Genomic DNA, 19,232 nt, shown 5'->3' with positions numbered 1-19,232 from the left:
TCAAATAAAACAAAATAACCTTTCAATAATTATTATCAACTGGTTTCCCACGCCGTCCGTCCGCGAGATACAAAGCTCACGACATTAACACACAGGAACTGGAATATGAGAAAATCAGAGTGTATTCTAGCTGACATTTACTTATTCCTATGTCTGAGCTATATAACTGAAAAGTTTCATCAACATCCAATCAGCACTTATCACGTGCAATATCGCACATTATCAGAACTGTTAGGATTGAAATGTCTGTATGAACCATGTCGGTGTGACGAGGAACTCACTCGGGGTGTAATGTACAGGGGTTCTCATCCAGCCAGAGGCTGGTGAGGTCCGGGAGGTGTCGCAGGTGCCTGATCTCAGCCAGGTCCCGTATCTCATTCTTCCTCACGTACAGCTCCCGGAGGCGGCGGCAACCAGCGAAGTCACCCAGAGAACGGATCTTGTTGATACTGCAACAAAAAAAGTTAGGAGATCGTTTATTATAATATTTAAGCAAATTTTTTTTTATGACAAAGGGAGCAAATGAGCAGACCGCCTACCAGATGGAGGTAGTACCGTCGCCCATGGACATCCGCTAAATAGTTTTGTGGATGCGTTGCTAGCCTTATTTGGGGAAGAGGGAGAGGAAAGGGTGGGAACAGGGAAAGGGCAACCAGCTCTCTCATTCCGGATCTCCTGCGGGAGAGTGGTACTGCCCCGGTCGAGCTAGCCCATGTTGGAGCTGCAGTAATTTCACCACAGCTAGGCTCTAACCCCTACCAGTGTAACTCAGTTAACAATATATTAATAAATATATACACAGGCGATTATATAACTTCCACTAATCTCAAGATCCTACAATAATCTTCTATACAACAATGCACATAAGGACACCTGAGCCGTCATCTGAGAGTCGAGACAGAACTCCGTCTCTTATAATGAGCGGTTTCCGTATCATGTGCTCGACGAACCGTCGGATAAACAAATAAACATTTATCATGTATCATAGTAATATCAAAAAATAATATTATATTAAAAGTGGTAACTATTTATTTTAGTTTTATAATGAAAAAAACATACAAGAGAGTACATTTAAAAGTTGAATGGATACATTGAAATAGAAAATATATATGGCGCTTTCATAGTTATATAGACGGGAGATTATTTCCCAAATTGACGTTTTATATACAGATAATTTTCGTCAACATCGGTACAGCCTTTCCAGAGGTTAGCCCGACCAATAAACAGACAAAGATAAAAATTTTAAAAGTACGTGTTTGATATAGGTCCGTTTGTGCTCAATGAAAAGCTGAGAATTTCAAATTATAAACTGATACTTCAATTTTTCTTTATTATCGATGAAAACTATCTCAGAGGTAACGAATTTTTCTAAGGGAGAATATTCACAAGTATCAAATATGTAGTCTATATGAAGACGCTATGTCAGGTAGTAGTTAACTTAGTAATGTTAAAATTACGAACAAAACTATCAGGACTTCGATAAAATTCACATCAATTATATCATAATAATATGTGAAACAATTTACAAACAATTAAAAATATACATTTAAAGTGAAAAATGTAACAGCAAATAGTGAACTATTGTTAAAAGTAACAAAAAAACATCCTTCGGAACAGCAATATACGGTTTCCTGCGGTTAGTTATGCCAGACGGAATTTTACTTTAAAGCGAAAGGAATAAGATTCCTATTGCTATGCACTTCTTGTATTTTAATAGATTTATTAATTTAAAATTGGACTTATTCTGTAACGTCCAATCAGAATCGTTTAAGCAATGTGACGTCAGCCGTGATTGGTCCGTGGTCGGGACGCGTCCTTCACCAACAATGTCAGTTACAAAAGTGCATTTAACTATCATAATATTTTAAATCACTTCAGTAATGTGTTTTATACTTGGAATTTTCTAATTATTTGTTTAGACTTTTCATCCCATTATATTTTTATTAAATTGTTAGTTATTCGAAGTGATATAAAAGTGTTATTAGCATTTTAAGTTGTGTCACCGTCAATTTGAACAACTTAAGCAGCGTACTTATAAATTAAAATAACAAATGCCGTAACCAGTGTATTTATAGATAATGTTAAAAATAACAAGCAATAGAAAGTGAATATAAAACGGTATGTACATATTCAAGGTTTTGATGTTTAGAGATGAAACGGATGCTTTCACTCACTAATTGCTAACTCAGCTAGACTCTCAGAACCTGTACACTTCAAGTCGTATTAACATGTCATTATAATATATTTCCTACATTTTTTTAAATTTTATCATATCTGTGAATATAAATAAATGGTTCAATTTAAGACAAGCATTAGTTTTATTTTCTATTCCACATCTCCGACTTGTATTATCTGTGCGTATCTCCATAAACTTGTCTATCATTAAGTGAAAGTGTCATTAAAATTCGTTTAGCCACTTTAACCACTACGAACAAGTAGAGAGACAAACATTAAGAGACAGACATGAGACGAATACTTTTACTAGTTAATGTGTAATAACTAAAAAAATATTAGTAAGCGCCAAGGTCACTACTTATTACTTCAGATACTTATTGCATCTGACAATAAGGTTCCGTCAAAAGCGATCCAGCCATTACAGAGTTTAAACATAACTTGAACCGACAGAGCGGCATACAAAATTCCTAAATATGTATATATATATATATTGTAGACACATTTATTTTTTGTAATTGCGGTTATTCTAATATTACGAACAGACAATCCAATGCTATTTAATTATGTAACCATACAATAAAGTAATATACATATAAATTAACCGCAGCCTTATCCGCGAAACCGTATCTCAAGTCTCAACATTACTTACAAACTGGACACGTGTTTATTAATATAAAACATCATACATCTAGATAATAAATAAACACAACTATAACACAGACTTGCACGACACCGTTTAAAATAATCAAATTAAGTAACGCCGGCCGCGGTCATTATTCAGATGGGTGACCCTTAATGCGGTGGGCGTCGACGGAATACACACGTTCTGTTACAATGTTACCCATACATTATAATATTTAACACTAATTTGGTCAAGTATAAGCTGGAGACGGGTTACGTGTTAGTTACCCGATACTATCATCTTAATTATTATACTAAAGTATTTATATAAAAAATAGTTTAATTTATGCATACTTGTTAAGTGTCTATCAGTGATTTTTTTATGAGTTTTGATTTTAGTAATCATACGTGAAGCGGTTAGTCTATCGGTAGCCAAGGCGCAAAAAGAAATAACCACAAACGAACGATTAATAGATTTTCTGAGAGAAGGCACTAGGGCTTTAGAATCAAACGTCGAGCCTCACTCCATCCTTAAAGCGGCTCGGGAATGGATTATAATGACGTATACATGTGAGAAACAATATAAATACCAGAAACAAGATATTTCCGTATCCGAGAATTTTAAAGCGCGTTGTGTCAATAGAGCTGACGGTCCCTTGGGAAACGAACCTCCCCAAGGACCATGCCATCAAGGTCAATAAGTATTACAAGCTCACTAACGATTTAAAAAAAAACGTTTATTTTTTTCTTTTTGACGGTGTCAACGTTTACTTCCGCTTGCTAAATACCAAAAAAAATGCAATTTTTATGCTCAGCTTTAGGCGATTTTCATGCCAGCCTGTTGAATACGTTACACTGTTTGCATTATTTAATATTTGTGAGTTGGTTAATGTTCAAATAAATATCATTATATAAAAAAGTCGCGTTAGTTACGCTATTTATAACTCAAGAACAGCTTTACGGGTTATGCTGAAGGTTAGTGGAGATGGCTTAGAACCAGGGAAAAAACCTACGATATTTATCATACGATCGAAAAAAATAATAATAAATTAATAAAATCCAAAATGTTCTTATAATGAGATCTAAGACTGCTCACTGCTGCTGATCACGGCTGCTGAAAAGTAACCGAAACGTCGGGATTATGTAGTTTTTAAAGTAATAAAAATCCGCGTAGTATATCCGAAAATATATTAGTTTCATTTAAACCAAAATGTTTTTATTTACTGCCTTGAGGAGGAGCAGAGTTCGCCCGGTCAGCTATACATTGCTAATTTTGAAAGTAACGCAGACGATGTCTCGGGCTAGAGCTCATTATATATAAAGATCACTTTTCAGAGATAAATAGACTTTGATGAGTAAAAAATGATCGTGTGAATTTGACAAACGCAATAAATTTTCTTGTTCAAAATAATTTTATTAAATAAACATAATATATGCAGTTATTTAAAGATGAAAAACTTGGTAAAAACAGTGGTGGGTTTATTGAGATGTAATTATTATCAGGACTGACATTCAGTTGTACGTAACAACGGAGTAATCCTGCTCTATTGCTTTGTTTACAAGATTGCCAAATTTTATTGAAATGAACTATACATTTTTATTTCGACCAATAAATTATGTATGTCCGTCCATTTAGAGTTTATGAGGGGATTAAACATCGTATATCAAAAACTAAGTTAACATACAGACAGACAGCCGGTTCACTAACCCCGCCTCACCTTCAATATAACTTTAAAATATATCTTACAGTCTAGACTAGACCCTATACTACAGTCTACATAGACTCCAGACGGCATTTTAGGGTTCTAAAGTTAAAACCATTACAGACTTCATATTATATATACATAGATAATAATTTAAAAATGATGTATCTTGGGTATTTTTATACATATATATTACGTTTGGTTACTCAATATATGTGAATGACTTTAAGACATAATTAAGGCTCCCAGTTTGTCTGTCCAGACGATGATTTGATTGGACTCTCGCTGGATCAAGTGATGTCGGGAGTCATGTATAGTATATACATAATTGGTGATATTAACAACAAGCGATGTGGCAGTTAGTTTACACAGCGAGAGATGTTTCATTGTGTTCTTAATCATGAGCGGATAGTTCGTTCCACACTTAGATAGGAATTATCAACGTGCTGTCTCAGTAACATATTCTCACTCGGCCTTTAAAGACAACGAAATTATAACTGAGCAGAAACTCAGACGTAAAAGCTACAACCAAAGGTTGGAGTCACCGCTCGTAGTGTTGTCCGAGCATAGAAAGGGGATGCAGGAATTAGAGCGTGTCTATGTTCCCGTTCACACTCTCCAGAGTGTGTCCTGTAAAATACATAGAGGCTGGCTACTTTTCGCCTGGCTCAAGGCTCACTAGATAGCATCTAACCAAGCTGTGGTCACTAATTAAATTGTAATATTTTAATGTAACGACAAGTTTCTCTTCAATCATCTCGTTCCTGACCGTCGAGATGTAACAAAAAAGATAGGAACGTAAAACTTTTAAGAGAAAGATTTCCGTCACACCGCGGAGGTTTACGAGGTATTATTGGGACGGATGGATAAACGACAAAATCATGATCATCTTTAAGGCCGAAGTGATGATTTTATGTTACAACATAAGGAAAGGACAGTAGACAGTCTCAAACAATATGTTCATTTAAATATTTATGTATCCATCGTATTTGAATATTGAATATACCATTACTTTTCAATATATTGAAAGTTGAAAACAAAACAGAATCTAACGAGAGCTTCATCTGTGTCGTGTTTATTGTTACACGAGAAAGCAAAATATTTAAAGTGCTAGAGAACACAGACCACAACCAGGACAGAGAGAGCCGACGACGCCAAATTTAAGCTACAACACTATCCAATATTATACTGAACATGCAGTCTCTGTCACGTTTATTGCTCTATAGATGATTCTGAAAATAGCTCGCGTTTAAGACACAAAATTAAATTTAGACATTATGTGTGTTTTTTATATAAAAATTTAAATATTTTTAAATGTATAAGAAATTTAACTAACGAAAAACGATACACCGTGTGGTTTGACTACATGGAAAGCGCCGCCTGTTAATACTACAATATGGTTAAAATTGATAAATGAAAAACTGGCAACTCTCCGTACGTAGTATCACGGTGCGGACTTGTAGTAAGCATTCTTATAACACCATAAAAAACCTTCATTACTTATAGTTTCAATTATTCAGATATAACGGTGATTTTCGTAACGACGTACGAAGTCATTAAGGAAATCAATTATTGCTATATTTATCTTGTAAACTCGGACCGGGTGTGTCAGTGCGGATTGATTCATTCATATCTGTAAAGTGTTTCTATGTTTATTGACCCTCATGATGCTACCAACCTCAGAGCCAGAACCTCAACGTTGGGCATCCTCCTCAGGAGGCTGACGTCTCCGAGCTCGGCACCCCTGGAACAAAAAACCATTCATTATTATAAAATATTAATATTGTAGGAATATGGGGGGGTAGGCGTGGGGCGAACCGCATATAAGCAGTTGTCAGAGGAGATCAGGACTCTCTTTTAGGTCGTAACGCGTGTTGATGTGATAGATTAGTCGATCTTAGATTTTCGGATTGTCTGTGTATTTGATCTTTCGTTTTTGTTATATTCAGATTTCATTGCACGATAAGTTTGAAATCTTGATAGTTGAAAGTTATTAAAATAACATTGTTTTTAGATTTGCGTGAATTTAATAAACTAATAGTGAAATTGTATCGTATATTATTTTTAAAAAAGTCAACTCTGATTTTGTTTCCAAGAATATATATCTCCGTTTGTCCGACAATAGTTACGTAATCGTTGCGAGGGTAGGAACGTGACAAACAAACAGTCAGAAAATATAGTGTAAACTAAACATATAAGTGTAAACAATAAAGGTAGGAGAAGCTGCTCCTGGTTACCGTTCCATGTACCAGTGATGACGGCACCAATATTTTTCCATCAGATCATACCAGTCATATTCTTGGACAAATCGTTAGCATATACAAGTCCAGCACATACAGACATTCAACTATGTTTAGGATTTATATAATTATGTTTTTTAATAGATTCTAAGTAAAATAGTTTTATTTAAAAATAAATTTCAAACACAAAATCTCTCAACTTGGTTCAAATTGACATTTGCGGATATATTTACATCGGCTAAAGTAAGCTAAAATAAATTAAAAGTAAGGATATTTGCTTGTATTTCTCAACGCGTTACTATATATGTATATGGAATATACAAGTTTCTACAACTAACAGTCGTTGAACTTCTTAAAATATTGGCCTACATCGACGGGTGGAGAGAGGCCAAGAGTTCTGCTGATATATTCCCGTGGACTCCACCTTCCTAGTCACCAGTGTGTACCGTGTGTCCCCACGGTGTGCTGGGGGCCCGACTCGACCCCTCTGGCCATCATTATTCTAACCACAGACATGTATTGATAACGTAAACAAACAATAGTTGAATCGGATGTTGGTCATGTAATAGTTCGCAGATCGCATACGAGATGAGGTCGCGGACGTGACAGACATACAGCCAGGCAATATATATCGCTGAACCATCGATAATAGATGATCAATTGATTATTTCAAGTTCAATAGCAATGTCATTATGTTGACATTTAATGACAAACATGCGCCAGTGGAAATATATACATATAATATAGCTATTACTGTCCTTAAATGTATGAACATTTTAATATACCTTATATGTGCTAAATTCTATTTCGTTACATAACATACGAGTAATATAAAAAATTCTATCGTTAGCTTAGTTTCCCCTTACTATTATCACTGTCTTCTAGCTTGCAGATAATGAGGGTAGGCGGAGACCAGGTCCTGTATGCAACGACTCAGCACGACTGTGACCCAAACTATATATAGATTTGGCGATCCTCACCGGTTATTAGCTGCTAGTGTACATTATATACAAACCGTTTGTCCGTCCATGACACACATCACCCACGCTAACTAATATATATACATACATACGGACACGACGAGTATAGAATGTTTGAGACTTTTGACATTTAAGCAAGATAGGAACGATCACGGACAGTTCAGATATAAGTAACCTCACTTTGAGACGAATGTATAGTTTTATATGTTGTAAATAAATAAATAAAATAGCTCAATTATTGTTTGACGTAAATAGTAAGTCAGGGGTGTGATTGTTTTCGAGTCATTTAGTGATTAAAATCAGTGTACCAACATAAGCGGCACTTGTAAATTAATTACTATCTACGAATTAATCATTATAATTAAAATCTTCATTGTTTATCAATTTACACCGCGTCTATTTTCATCACTGAAATGGAGGTATAATCATAATGTTAAGAGATTTGAAAGGCACAAATAAGTCTCATGGGTTGCAGCATAAGGAGACAAACTGACGTAAGAATACATACATAGGTCACTTACATATATGCATATTAATGTATATACGTATGTGAAATTGAGCATCTCTTTCCTATATGATACGGTCGCTTAAATAAGTTGTACAATCATCACACGAAAACCGGTGGACTATCCACATGGTACACCAGCACACGTGGTTGTTGAGGGCATTGGACTCGGAAGTTGGCATACGGAGACGCGACAGGCAAGCTGACGAGATATACATGAAACTAGGTTGTACATGAACTATATATATAATATAGTATGTATACATAAGTTTAGTATCACTGTACTTATTTTGGATAATGAAAGGTTAATGAACTTTAAAATTAATTGCAAGTTAAAAGAGACATTCCGCTAGATTTAAAGTTTTGAAATGGGAATACATTCAGTCACAACTCATAACTGGTAATATAATTTTCTGTTGATATACCGCTCGTTTGATAGTCGTATTTAACGGTTGAGATTATATATATATATATATATATATATGTTGAACAATCACATTACTACTGTTTTATTTAGTCTGTGGTACCGCGGAGTACCGGCACACCCCTCTATTAGAACGAGGGTTCCATTCAATTGATAATTGTAATAAAACATTTAATGACAGTATTTTTTAACTAACAACGAAAAGGGAACGCTGTTATATATGTTGAAGGTGTGTGTGTCTGTCTATGGCATTGTAGCTCTTCAACGGTACCACTGATTTTGATGAGATATTTCATTTAATTTCTGTTGTATTAATAGCTAAATAAAAATCTGAAAAATATATATTTTAATATTGGTTCCATTTCCTTGACTTTAGTACGTATTGTCTTGACCACGTCTGAGGAAAAAATTATATAATAAAATGATTACGTGCGTGATAGATATATACCCACATAGACCTGCTCTTGTAGCTGCTGACTAAAAATGTTTTATTCTCTGTCAACTAATCGTTATATATATATTTAATTTACATACATATAGCGACATATATACGTAAATATATACATAATAAGTTGTATATATTTCTCTTTCCCCATTCGAGGTCGCTTAAAATACATAAATTGCTGGATAGCGTTAAGCCCGGGTCAAGGTTAACAGGTTTAATTAAGAGTGTCGGAGTATTCAGATCTGAAACCATTCCATAGCGCTTTTCAGAGCTGGAGTTGTTTGCTTTTTATAACTATTTAAAATATTTAAATTTTTAAATTTTTAAATATTTTTTTCTTACTAAACGTCTTTTTTCGCTTAAAATTGTGTCTCTCAGATTCTATGTGACCTTTGCCCTTACCACAAGGTTTCATCTTCACACTACAAACGAACAGTGCACAGTTTGCCATTTTCAAACCTTGTCACATGTTGTTATGGACATGTGTTTATAAATGACAAACGGTAAACGCTTCGTATGTAGTGTGATGGCGCCTACTAGTCATAAGCGTAAAGAACGTCAAATGTACAGATATTTTATGTGTTGACTTACAGTCACGGAAGACTTGTTCTCCTCCTCGTTTAGTCATTTAGAAGATTGTCCGGAACAAATTGACAAACAGACAGATAAATTATTTTCGGTTCAGTCACAGTATACAGTACAAAACCAAACACACATTTTAACAAATACACTAACTTTTAACACATTTTTTCTTAACTAAGTCTTTCGCCCCCTTCAAGTTAAACACTTTCAGTTTCAAAGTTAATCATTCATAAATGATATATATGTATATCAATGCACAAACATAAAAATGCACACGTTCAAACTATCAGTGTTTAGTTTGTAGTAAAGTTACTAGTAGTAAGTTTATCTTACTGTTGTTTTCACCGTTACCGCTCCTGTTACCAGGCAACGGTAACTCCAGCATCCCATCGTTAGTGTTAAACAAACAAGATGACATTTTTTACAATTTAATAAAAAGAGTGTTACTTCATCAGTTATCTGATATTAAATAATACACTTCATAGTATAATAACGTTAGAGTGAATAAAAAAGATTTGTATTAAAAAGATATAATCAGTCCAATTCATATATCGAAGTGAAAATTTGAATTTATTTGTTTCCGTCTATCGCATGTCGTATTACAGCCGGCGTCGATCCACTGATAATGTAAAAGGCTTTGAGCAGATATTGTCTTCTTCTACTATTCTGGTGCAAATGCTTACGATGACGAAAACAAGCCCACGCGATGTTGTTTCACAAAACTGATCTTACGAAACAAAATAATTTTGTTTTCATTTCCCTCAAACCCGACGTTGGGGTATAGGGATATATAATCTCCGCGAACGAGAGATCTCGTTCGTGGGGAGAGACGGTAGGGTCCATCGCCACGAGGTGCGCTGCGGGGTTCCGCAGGGGTCAGTCCTCGGGCCGCTCCTGTGGAACTTGGGGTACGACTTCGTACTTCGCGGCGCCCTCCAGACCGGGCTGAGCGTCGTCTGCTATGCGGACGACACGCTCGTCGGGGCCCAAGGCGTGGACCTGGCAGAGGCGACGTTGCGAGCTGAAGCGGGAGCCGCCTCGATAGTACGGCGCATCGAGATGCTCGGGCTGAGGGTGGGTCTCGACAAAACCGAGGCCCTCCTGTTCCACGGCCCTCGAGCACGACCACCGCCGGGCGCCAGCATCAACATCTGCGGCGTCCGCGTCGAGCTCAGTCCCCGGATGAAATATCTGGGGCTGACTCTGGACGGTAGGTGGAACTTCCGGGAGCACTTTCGCGGTCTCGTCCCGAAATTACTCGGGACGGCGAACGCTCTCGGAAGGCTTCTGCCTAATCTCGGTGGTCCAAGCGCGACATGCCGGCGCTTGTACACCGGCGTGTTGCGTTCGATGGCGCTGTACGGAGCACCAGTGTGGGCCGGTGCCCTCTCGAGGCCGAACGTGGCGTCGCTGCACAGAGCGCAGCGCGTCATGGCTTTGAGAGTGGTGCGTGGATACCGCACGGTCTCCCACGAGGCGGCTTGCGTGCTCGCTGGGACGCCTCCCTGGGACTTGGTCGCCCAAGTTCTGGCGGAGGTGCACCAGTGGCGCGCACGAGCTCGATCCCAGGGTGTGAATCCGCCCTGGGATCCGGTGGATGGTTGGCGACGCTCCGCACACGAGGAGCTACTCCGTCGATGGAGGCGGCGGCTCTCCGAGCCAGTGGCCGGGTTGCGTACCGTGGAGGCGATTCGACCGCTCCTTAAGGAGTGGGTGGATCGCCGACACGGTTCCTTGACCTTCCGGCTGGTGCAGATCCTCTCGGGGCACGGTAGCTTCGGGCGGTATCTGTGCTACATAGTCGGAAGAGAGCCGACGGCGGCGTGTCACCATTGCAGTTGCGTGGATGATACGCCCGACCATACATTAGCGGAGTGCCCTTCGTGGGAAGCGGAGCGTCGCCAACTAATCACCGAAGTTGGCGCGGACCTTTCGCTGCCGGCCGTAGTCAAGGCTATGGTAGGTAGTGAGAGGGCCTGGGCGGCGGTGGTCTCTTTCTGTGAGGTTGTCATCTCGCGGAAGGAGACTGCCGAAAGGGGGAGGGAAGATGATCCCTCCTCGGCGCCGATGCGCCGACGTAGGCTGGGTCGTAGGCAGCGGGCTTATGCCCGCCGAATGCCTCCCCAGTGAGAGGAGCCTGCGGGTGTCGGAGGGGTAATCCGATGCCCGATGATCCAGGCAAATGGAGAGCTGCAGGCCTTACGTTCTGGCAGGCAGTTCTTGGAGAAGGAAGGGGGGTGTGGGTGGGGCCCACCTCTCCTACCGAAGGCGGAGTCCCCTTTTAGGGGCTCGTGCGTAGTGAACGGATGAATGGCAGGCCGTCCCCGTTACACTAGCTTACGCACTGCGCCGAGAACGCCGGGGGGTTTTAGTGGGTGGAAATCCCACATGCCCCGGTCGCGTTTCCCCCGCGGCCGGAAGTCTTTCAGAAGATTTCCCCTCGAAAAAAAAAAAAAAAAAAAAAAAAAAAAAAAAAAAAAAAAAAAAAAAAAAAAAAAATAGGGATATATAATTACAGATTCAAATCTCAACAATTTCAAATACAATTAAGATAATAACAAACGCTAAAAGTGAAATCAGCTCGGTCCGTTGACCTCACAATGCCGAATATGTTCGTCTCTCCAAACGAAATCGCATTTAATGATTTGATAGTTTTATTATTAGGCTCGCTACACACGTGACGCGAGGCGTGAGGCACGCGACGTTCCTCTGTATACAGATTTATAACCAGTTTGTTACGTGCCTTTATGCAATTCGTCCATTTATTGGACAACCGGTGAGATAATATTCTTTGTCAAATTCGTTCACTTCTAAATCATTGTTTGTTTTTTATTTTGTTACGATTGATTAACCTATAAAACTATTTATATCACAATGGATACCAGTTTAATATATATAGATACTATAAAACACATTTGAATGTCACCCTTGCCTTCACTACACACATTAACAATAAACCGGAAATGAAGGGCCGAGGGTCGACGGTTCCCTTCCGTTTTTTGTATCATTCATATACAACCAAGCAACCTGCCATATAAGAACGTAGGAAAAGTTAAAAAACAAATTGTTTGTTGTTAAACAAAATTTGATCTAATTTAAACGTAAAAAACGAGACAGAAGCATTATTGAGGCGATCCATTTTATCACAATGATGTTTTTTAAAATATTTCAGAGTAAGTACAATAAGGATGTATATTAAATTATTATAAGTGTAAGATTCTGAGATGCATTAACAGTTAAAGCTAGTATAAGCAATCTCAAGACGATGCGCGACAGAAACGGGGACTCAATATATTATATTATAACAGTCAGCACTAGCTTTTGCCCGCGACTTCGATCGCGTGGACTTCGGTATTTGGCTCAGAGAATTATGTAGCGTATTAACATAATAGATATGGTAACCAAAAGTCAGCGACATTTATAGCCTACATCAACTTTTAGGCCTTGATCCCGGGGAAAAGACACTGTCATAATCTTTTACCTAAGCTACATCACTATTAAGTTTCATCAAAATATGTTCAGTAGTAATTACTTCAAGGGACAACTGACATACATACATCCTCACAAATTCTGCGCATTTATAATATTCGTAGGACTACTACATCTGTACCAACGTGAGTCATACGCCAAGCCGCCTCTCAGTTCCGTCAGCTCGCCGCGGTCGAAAAACTTCAATAAAATTACAACAGACGATACATTCACATGCTTTATTATAAATATATGAACCAGCAATAAACGCCACGTTTATCCGTCATATATTTTACACGTATGATCTGGTTTTGACCGGTTGCAAGTTACACCGGTCACAAACCGTTGACAATCATTGGAGCAAATCATTTCTGCATAACTACCCCGCTTTTCATGGGACTGCCTGGTAAGTAAGTAATCGTGTAAATTATTATATTTACATTACAGAGTATTGATTGTTTCTTATAAATTATTTAGTATTTTATAGGACACTAGGATAATGTTACAATTATATTCTATTTCTTTAGATATATATTATTTTAGATCTAAAGAACCAATATGCTTTAAAGTTTAAAACGTTACTTAGAGAATACGAGTCCCCTGTATAAAGAATAATCTAATGAGTCGCTCCAGTAACTGGTGTAACATAATTCTAGATTTCTTCAAACCTGATTCCCACGGTCTATGTTGGAGGGCTTCAACGTTAGTTATAACCCAACCAGTTTCTTTTACAACTACCCGCAGAATGACAAATGTATTTTTTTTTATATTTGAATGTGTTTGCAACCGTGATCTCGTCATCTCGTCTGTCCGTGATCAAGGTTGCTGAAAAGTAACCGAAACGTAGGGAGTATGTAATTTAAAATAGTAAGTAATCCGAAAAATATGAGTAAAACTCGCGAAAATCTTAGATGTCATTATTGGAATATCTTGTCATTCATTGGAATGTGTTTTTTTAAATATTAAATATACATCGTTATATATATATATATATAGCTTTTGCCCGCGACTTAGTCCGCGTTAATTTCTGAATAAGTAATATATGTATGATAGAAGGGTGAACTCTATTCCGCTATAGAGGGCACACGTAACCAGATATTGGAATTTATTAAGTTTTCTTTTCTTTTTCGATCAAACAATTAAATATCCTGTGCCCGTCTCCTGGTTCTCAGCTATCTCCGCACCAATTTTCATCTATATCCGTACAGCCGTTCTTGAGTTATAATAAGTATAACTAACTCAACTTTCTTTTTTATATATATAGATATATGTAATATTTAGAGCTATTTGATTTCTTTTGTGTCTCACATAAAAATAATAACAATATACATAAATTAAAAATAATACAGCGACCCTTTGTCGGTCTGTGCTACAAGTTACAGTCGCCTGATACCACACAGCTTCACTTTGTAAAAGTAAATCAGTACAATCCATTCGTGACGCACGACCTGAGTATAGGTACTTGTGGTTTGCATTGTCAAACTACATACCCAGCGTTTCTAGTTTTTCAGAAACGGGATACGATCCGTGTGTAGTGTGATGCAAACATATGATAATGGCTGTAGTTATCTCACGACGAGTGTGATCTTTAAACTTCATGCACTTCATATACTAAGATTTATCAACGAAAAACTTGTGGTAAGTTCAAAGAACAATACGAATATAAGTAATGTTAGTAACTATCTCAATAAGGCCGAGAAAACTATACCCGGGGCGAGGACCGTAACATTATATATATTATTGTAAAGCCATATTTTTCATAACTCTTTGTAACCAACCAGAAAATACACGGGATTACTTTCCGACAAGAGTTCGCATACGACAAATACTCGAGTGTTGAGCATTTTATGCAAAAATTACTCGGTCTTTAATACCGTCCTATATAGGACCATAGTTCATACAGCATAAATCCCAATAATTCTGAATACACACAGAGGCAGATTCCTCTCTCCCGTTGATTAACCGAGTGGGACTCCAGTGACGGGGACTTTGAACCCGTAGCTCGTAAAACCGAACTGACTTCTTACGGAGGCTAAATTAGCTTCACTGGTGTTTGAGTTAACATTTGGCCGTAGTGACCTAGAAATTATTTAGGCTTTCATCTAACAATGTTAATTATAGTAATTCAAATAATCTATACATATATATATTGTTCAACATTTTGTTTGTATTTTTACAAGATTATTTAGATTTATCTCATGTATCCGTCAAGAGCCCTATGTGTATAGCACAAGTATAGCTGAGATTTAATTTCATAATGAATAAGTCTACGGTTCAGAATACACCCGGGAGGGTACCGATACGGAGATTATGTATTTGAGCAACTGATCTCCCCATTAAAAATTGACGGTTAATGACCTTTATGTAGTAAACATTGAACGTGAAACGAGTGTCAGGGTTAATTATAATGTTTTCAATGAAACACGTTGTAAACAATATGATTACCACATGTGTATATCGTAACTACACACGCAGCGTTAACAGTATGTCATTCGTAAATCTGCATACATTAGAGTATTCATGTGGACCATTCTATGAGATACGTCAAACGCTTCGTACGTTACGCGGCGATGGAGACCTGTTGTTGCCTTCTTTATGACTCTGGTCTGTCGTGGAGAGTGAAGTTTGTCTTGATTTTATATATTTTTCTTTTGTTGTGTTGTCTTTGTGTTATCGAATAAGATTTAGTGTATTTTGTCATCATAGTGCTCTTCTACCAATGGCTGCGTTCTAGACAATCCTCATAAATGTAAGGTACACGGATCTGATGACAAACTCCTCCGTGTTTCCTCCACACAGTACTCGAGATTTTATTATAATTCGTCCAACAAATAAAAACGTCGACATTGGCAGAATATTCCACGATTCCGCTGCCAGTGCAAGCCATAGCATAAAAAAAAACTTGTTACCATTGCTTGTGTCCATATTCAGATGACAGTTTAATTTTATTTTAAAATATTATATATTTCCAATAAATTATCTATGACCTAACTGCATGTTATAGAACAAATGTCCTCTTCGTTATATTTATCCGTATGTCATGCTCCAAGAGGCCCAGAATATAACAATGACCGTCTGCTCTTGACATCATCAGACCTTAAGACAGCTGCGGGTTCAAGTTTACAAGGACATCATACGTCAGTTCATTACTATGATGGAACACATATCACGAGACCCGAGCCTGCACTACAACATCAAGTTCTCAATATTATGAGATTTTATAGAAGCGTATCTTAATAAAAAAAATTGGTAATTTACAACAAATTATAACTTAATACTAAGGACTTTTTTTCACGACTTCTACTCACTCGCTCACTCTTTCATTAAAAACCTTTAAAAACCTTTGCATGTATGGAACTAAATCAATATATTTCCATGGGATTGAAGTGGGTCAGCTATCGATCGCCTATTCGTGACCGCGGGGGGGTCGCGAGCCCGGACCACTGGGGTTGGGAGGGAGGTTATATGACTTTTTAAAGTTTAAATTTTAAAAATTCTTGTATACATATAATATAACTTATTTATATAGTTAAATGTTTTATTAATGTTCAATCCCTAAATACCGAACATAAGTACCCACTTAGTACCTTTAGTACGAGTTCATATCTTCAGATATAAAAAATTAAAAACAATTATTCAATTATTTAATTTGTAACAAAAATGTATAAATAGTTTAGTTAAGCATATCGCTGCTTACAGACTAACATACTGTATATTTTAACATGTTACTTCAGTGCTGTTGGCGGTACCCACAACCTTACTCCGCCGTATATATAAAGAGCAGGTCGTCACCAAAACGGTTCGAAGGCCGGCTGTGAGACATCCGCCTGTGAGCTTATAAAATATTTACCCTTGCTTTCGCTGGAGTGAGGTTTTTTAACAATATGTTACAGTTCTGTTAACTAAGACTTCCTCTATACTGTGAACCTCTACAATCTTATATTATTTACATCACAAAGAGATAAAGGACGATAATGAAAATGATTTTTTCAACGAAATGTCACTGTTCTGATGTAGTTCAAATGTCACCGACTCGGGATCTGTTGAAAGAAACCTCTTGTCGTGATGATGACACATATCACAAAAGGGTGTGTAATATACAGGCGGAGCCGCATGAATACATAAAATAATATAGTCTTATATAAAGCAAAAAAAAATTAAAGTTAACAAACAAACATTTTTATAATGACAATGTTCAATGATGAGCTTTGATATATGTATCAGAAAAAGGCAGACCAAGTCGCGGGTCACAGCTGGTGATTATATACAATCAGGAACCTATAATAACACGCCCTTAACACACGGAAAGACCTTGGTAACATACATATTGAATATCGATCTTATTTATATAAAGACAGGTTTTATAATCGCTCGCCAACACTCCAAGGATACAGGCCACGAAGGCGCTGGCGGATTGACGCACTAACGACTGCAATGGCGTTCTACACTAAATATCATAGAGAAAATTAGAATTAATTAAAAAAATTATATACTAGTTTCGTCCCGCGACTTCGTTAACATGGACATCGGTATTATTGTCAGAGAGAAATGTACAAAATGTGTTAAAAGAATATACCTATTTAACCAAGTGTCAGCTAACATCCAAGTCTGTGTCACGTGACCTCACACACAACACAATACAACTGATATGCTCCAACAATAAGATTACACTTAATTTCCGAATCATGTCTTATTTCGTTCACTGTTGTCTGAGCACTACTTGGAGAGCTTTATCAAAATCTGTACAGTATTTTTACCGTAATAGAGCAATGACATTATCGTAAATCATCATCATGAAGTTCCGCGTTTTAAATAAAAGTAATATAGTGCAACAAAATTTTACATTAAATAATATGAATTCATAACGAAGAACATAAATAATGAGAGGTTGCAGACGAAACAACAATGATATTTTATGTCGAGATACATCTTAAGATATACATATATATTGTGTGATGCTTATTACATTATATTAAAGTTATAAATTACGTGTACAATACCTAAACATATGCGATATTTATATTAAAGTAATGTGAAGTTAAAAATAATACCAATTTTATCATTTTGAAACGGTAAGAAGCAATTGATGAATTATAAACAAAAAAAGAAAAGTATTTTGAGAATAACAAGAACATTATAAAAGAAAAAGGAATATCAATTTTCATTTACATATTATATATATATTGATTTCGCCTAACAAAGGGAAGAATTGAATAATCGACAAATAAACAATATTATAACGGTCGCGATGTATAACAGTACAGGGAAACAGACACGCAGACTTTACAAAACAAACAATCAAAAATAAACAAAAATAACATGTCTACATCACGTTACCAGCTATCTCCCGCCCCTTGACAAGTCAGAGGTACCTCATGAGCGCCCTTAGACCAGTAAGGTCTAGACCGGTTACTGCTACACATACACCGCCTACTGCTTCCGTTACGGACTTTTAAGATACTCCTGACATTGATGCTAAAAATAAACTGCCACGGATTGGAACTCATTGTCGATAATAATAATATATCGATAAACGAGCCATACTAAATGTTTATTTCAAGTCCACCCTACAATAGAATGTCGTTATGTTTAACGTGTAGTGATAATGCACGCGCACGCACACACACCAACACGCACGCACACTGGGGATCTGTATTGTTTTGTATATGTATTACAGACTACTTTATTCTATAACGATGAAATTAAATACATTTATTTCAACGAAACGAAACGAAACGAATACCTTAGTGTTAAGTGTTCTCGATACCAACGGACCGATGGTAAACAACCGTCTGAATCAACACGTATTGTTAACGTAATTCTAGACGTCTGAACGTTTGTCACACAATCACAGAACAATAACAGACTTGTGCGGTCGTTGTACACAGACGACGTTTTACACTTTAAAAAAACATGTTTTTGGAAAACTTGAGATTATTCTTATATTAAAAAGACTAAAACACAGGTAAAACTTTAAATGAAAGCATTTTATTCCAGTTCAATAAGGTCTATATTATTAATCGGATTTTTTAATTTTCATTCATGGATGTTTCAAAGGCGCACGACCAGTCTAACATTAATTGGAACAC

General features: G+C 37.1%; 1 protein-coding gene across 4 annotated transcripts in view; it reads right to left on the bottom strand.

Annotated features, from left to right (window-relative positions):
* LOC116776190 (cilia- and flagella-associated protein 410) overlaps positions 1-19,232 on the bottom strand; it is a 28,260-nt gene that overhangs the window by 5,823 nt on the left and 3,205 nt on the right. For all 4 annotated transcript variants that reach the window (XM_032669311.2, XM_032669310.2, XM_032669312.2 and 1 more), the window contains exons 2-3: positions 6,178-6,243; positions 282-449 (exon numbers count right to left, since the gene is read on the bottom strand). In XM_032669311.2, coding sequence (XP_032525202.2) covers positions 282-449; positions 6,178-6,243 — 234 coding nt within the window. The remainder of the gene's footprint in view (positions 1-281; positions 450-6,177; positions 6,244-19,232) is intronic.

The sequence above is a fragment of the Danaus plexippus genome, chromosome 28 (assembly GCF_018135715.1).
Source record: "Danaus plexippus chromosome 28, MEX_DaPlex, whole genome shotgun sequence".
In the NCBI taxonomy this organism is placed as follows: Eukaryota; Metazoa; Arthropoda; class Insecta; order Lepidoptera; family Nymphalidae; genus Danaus; species Danaus plexippus.
This window is presented reverse-complemented; position numbering and strand designations above follow the sequence as displayed.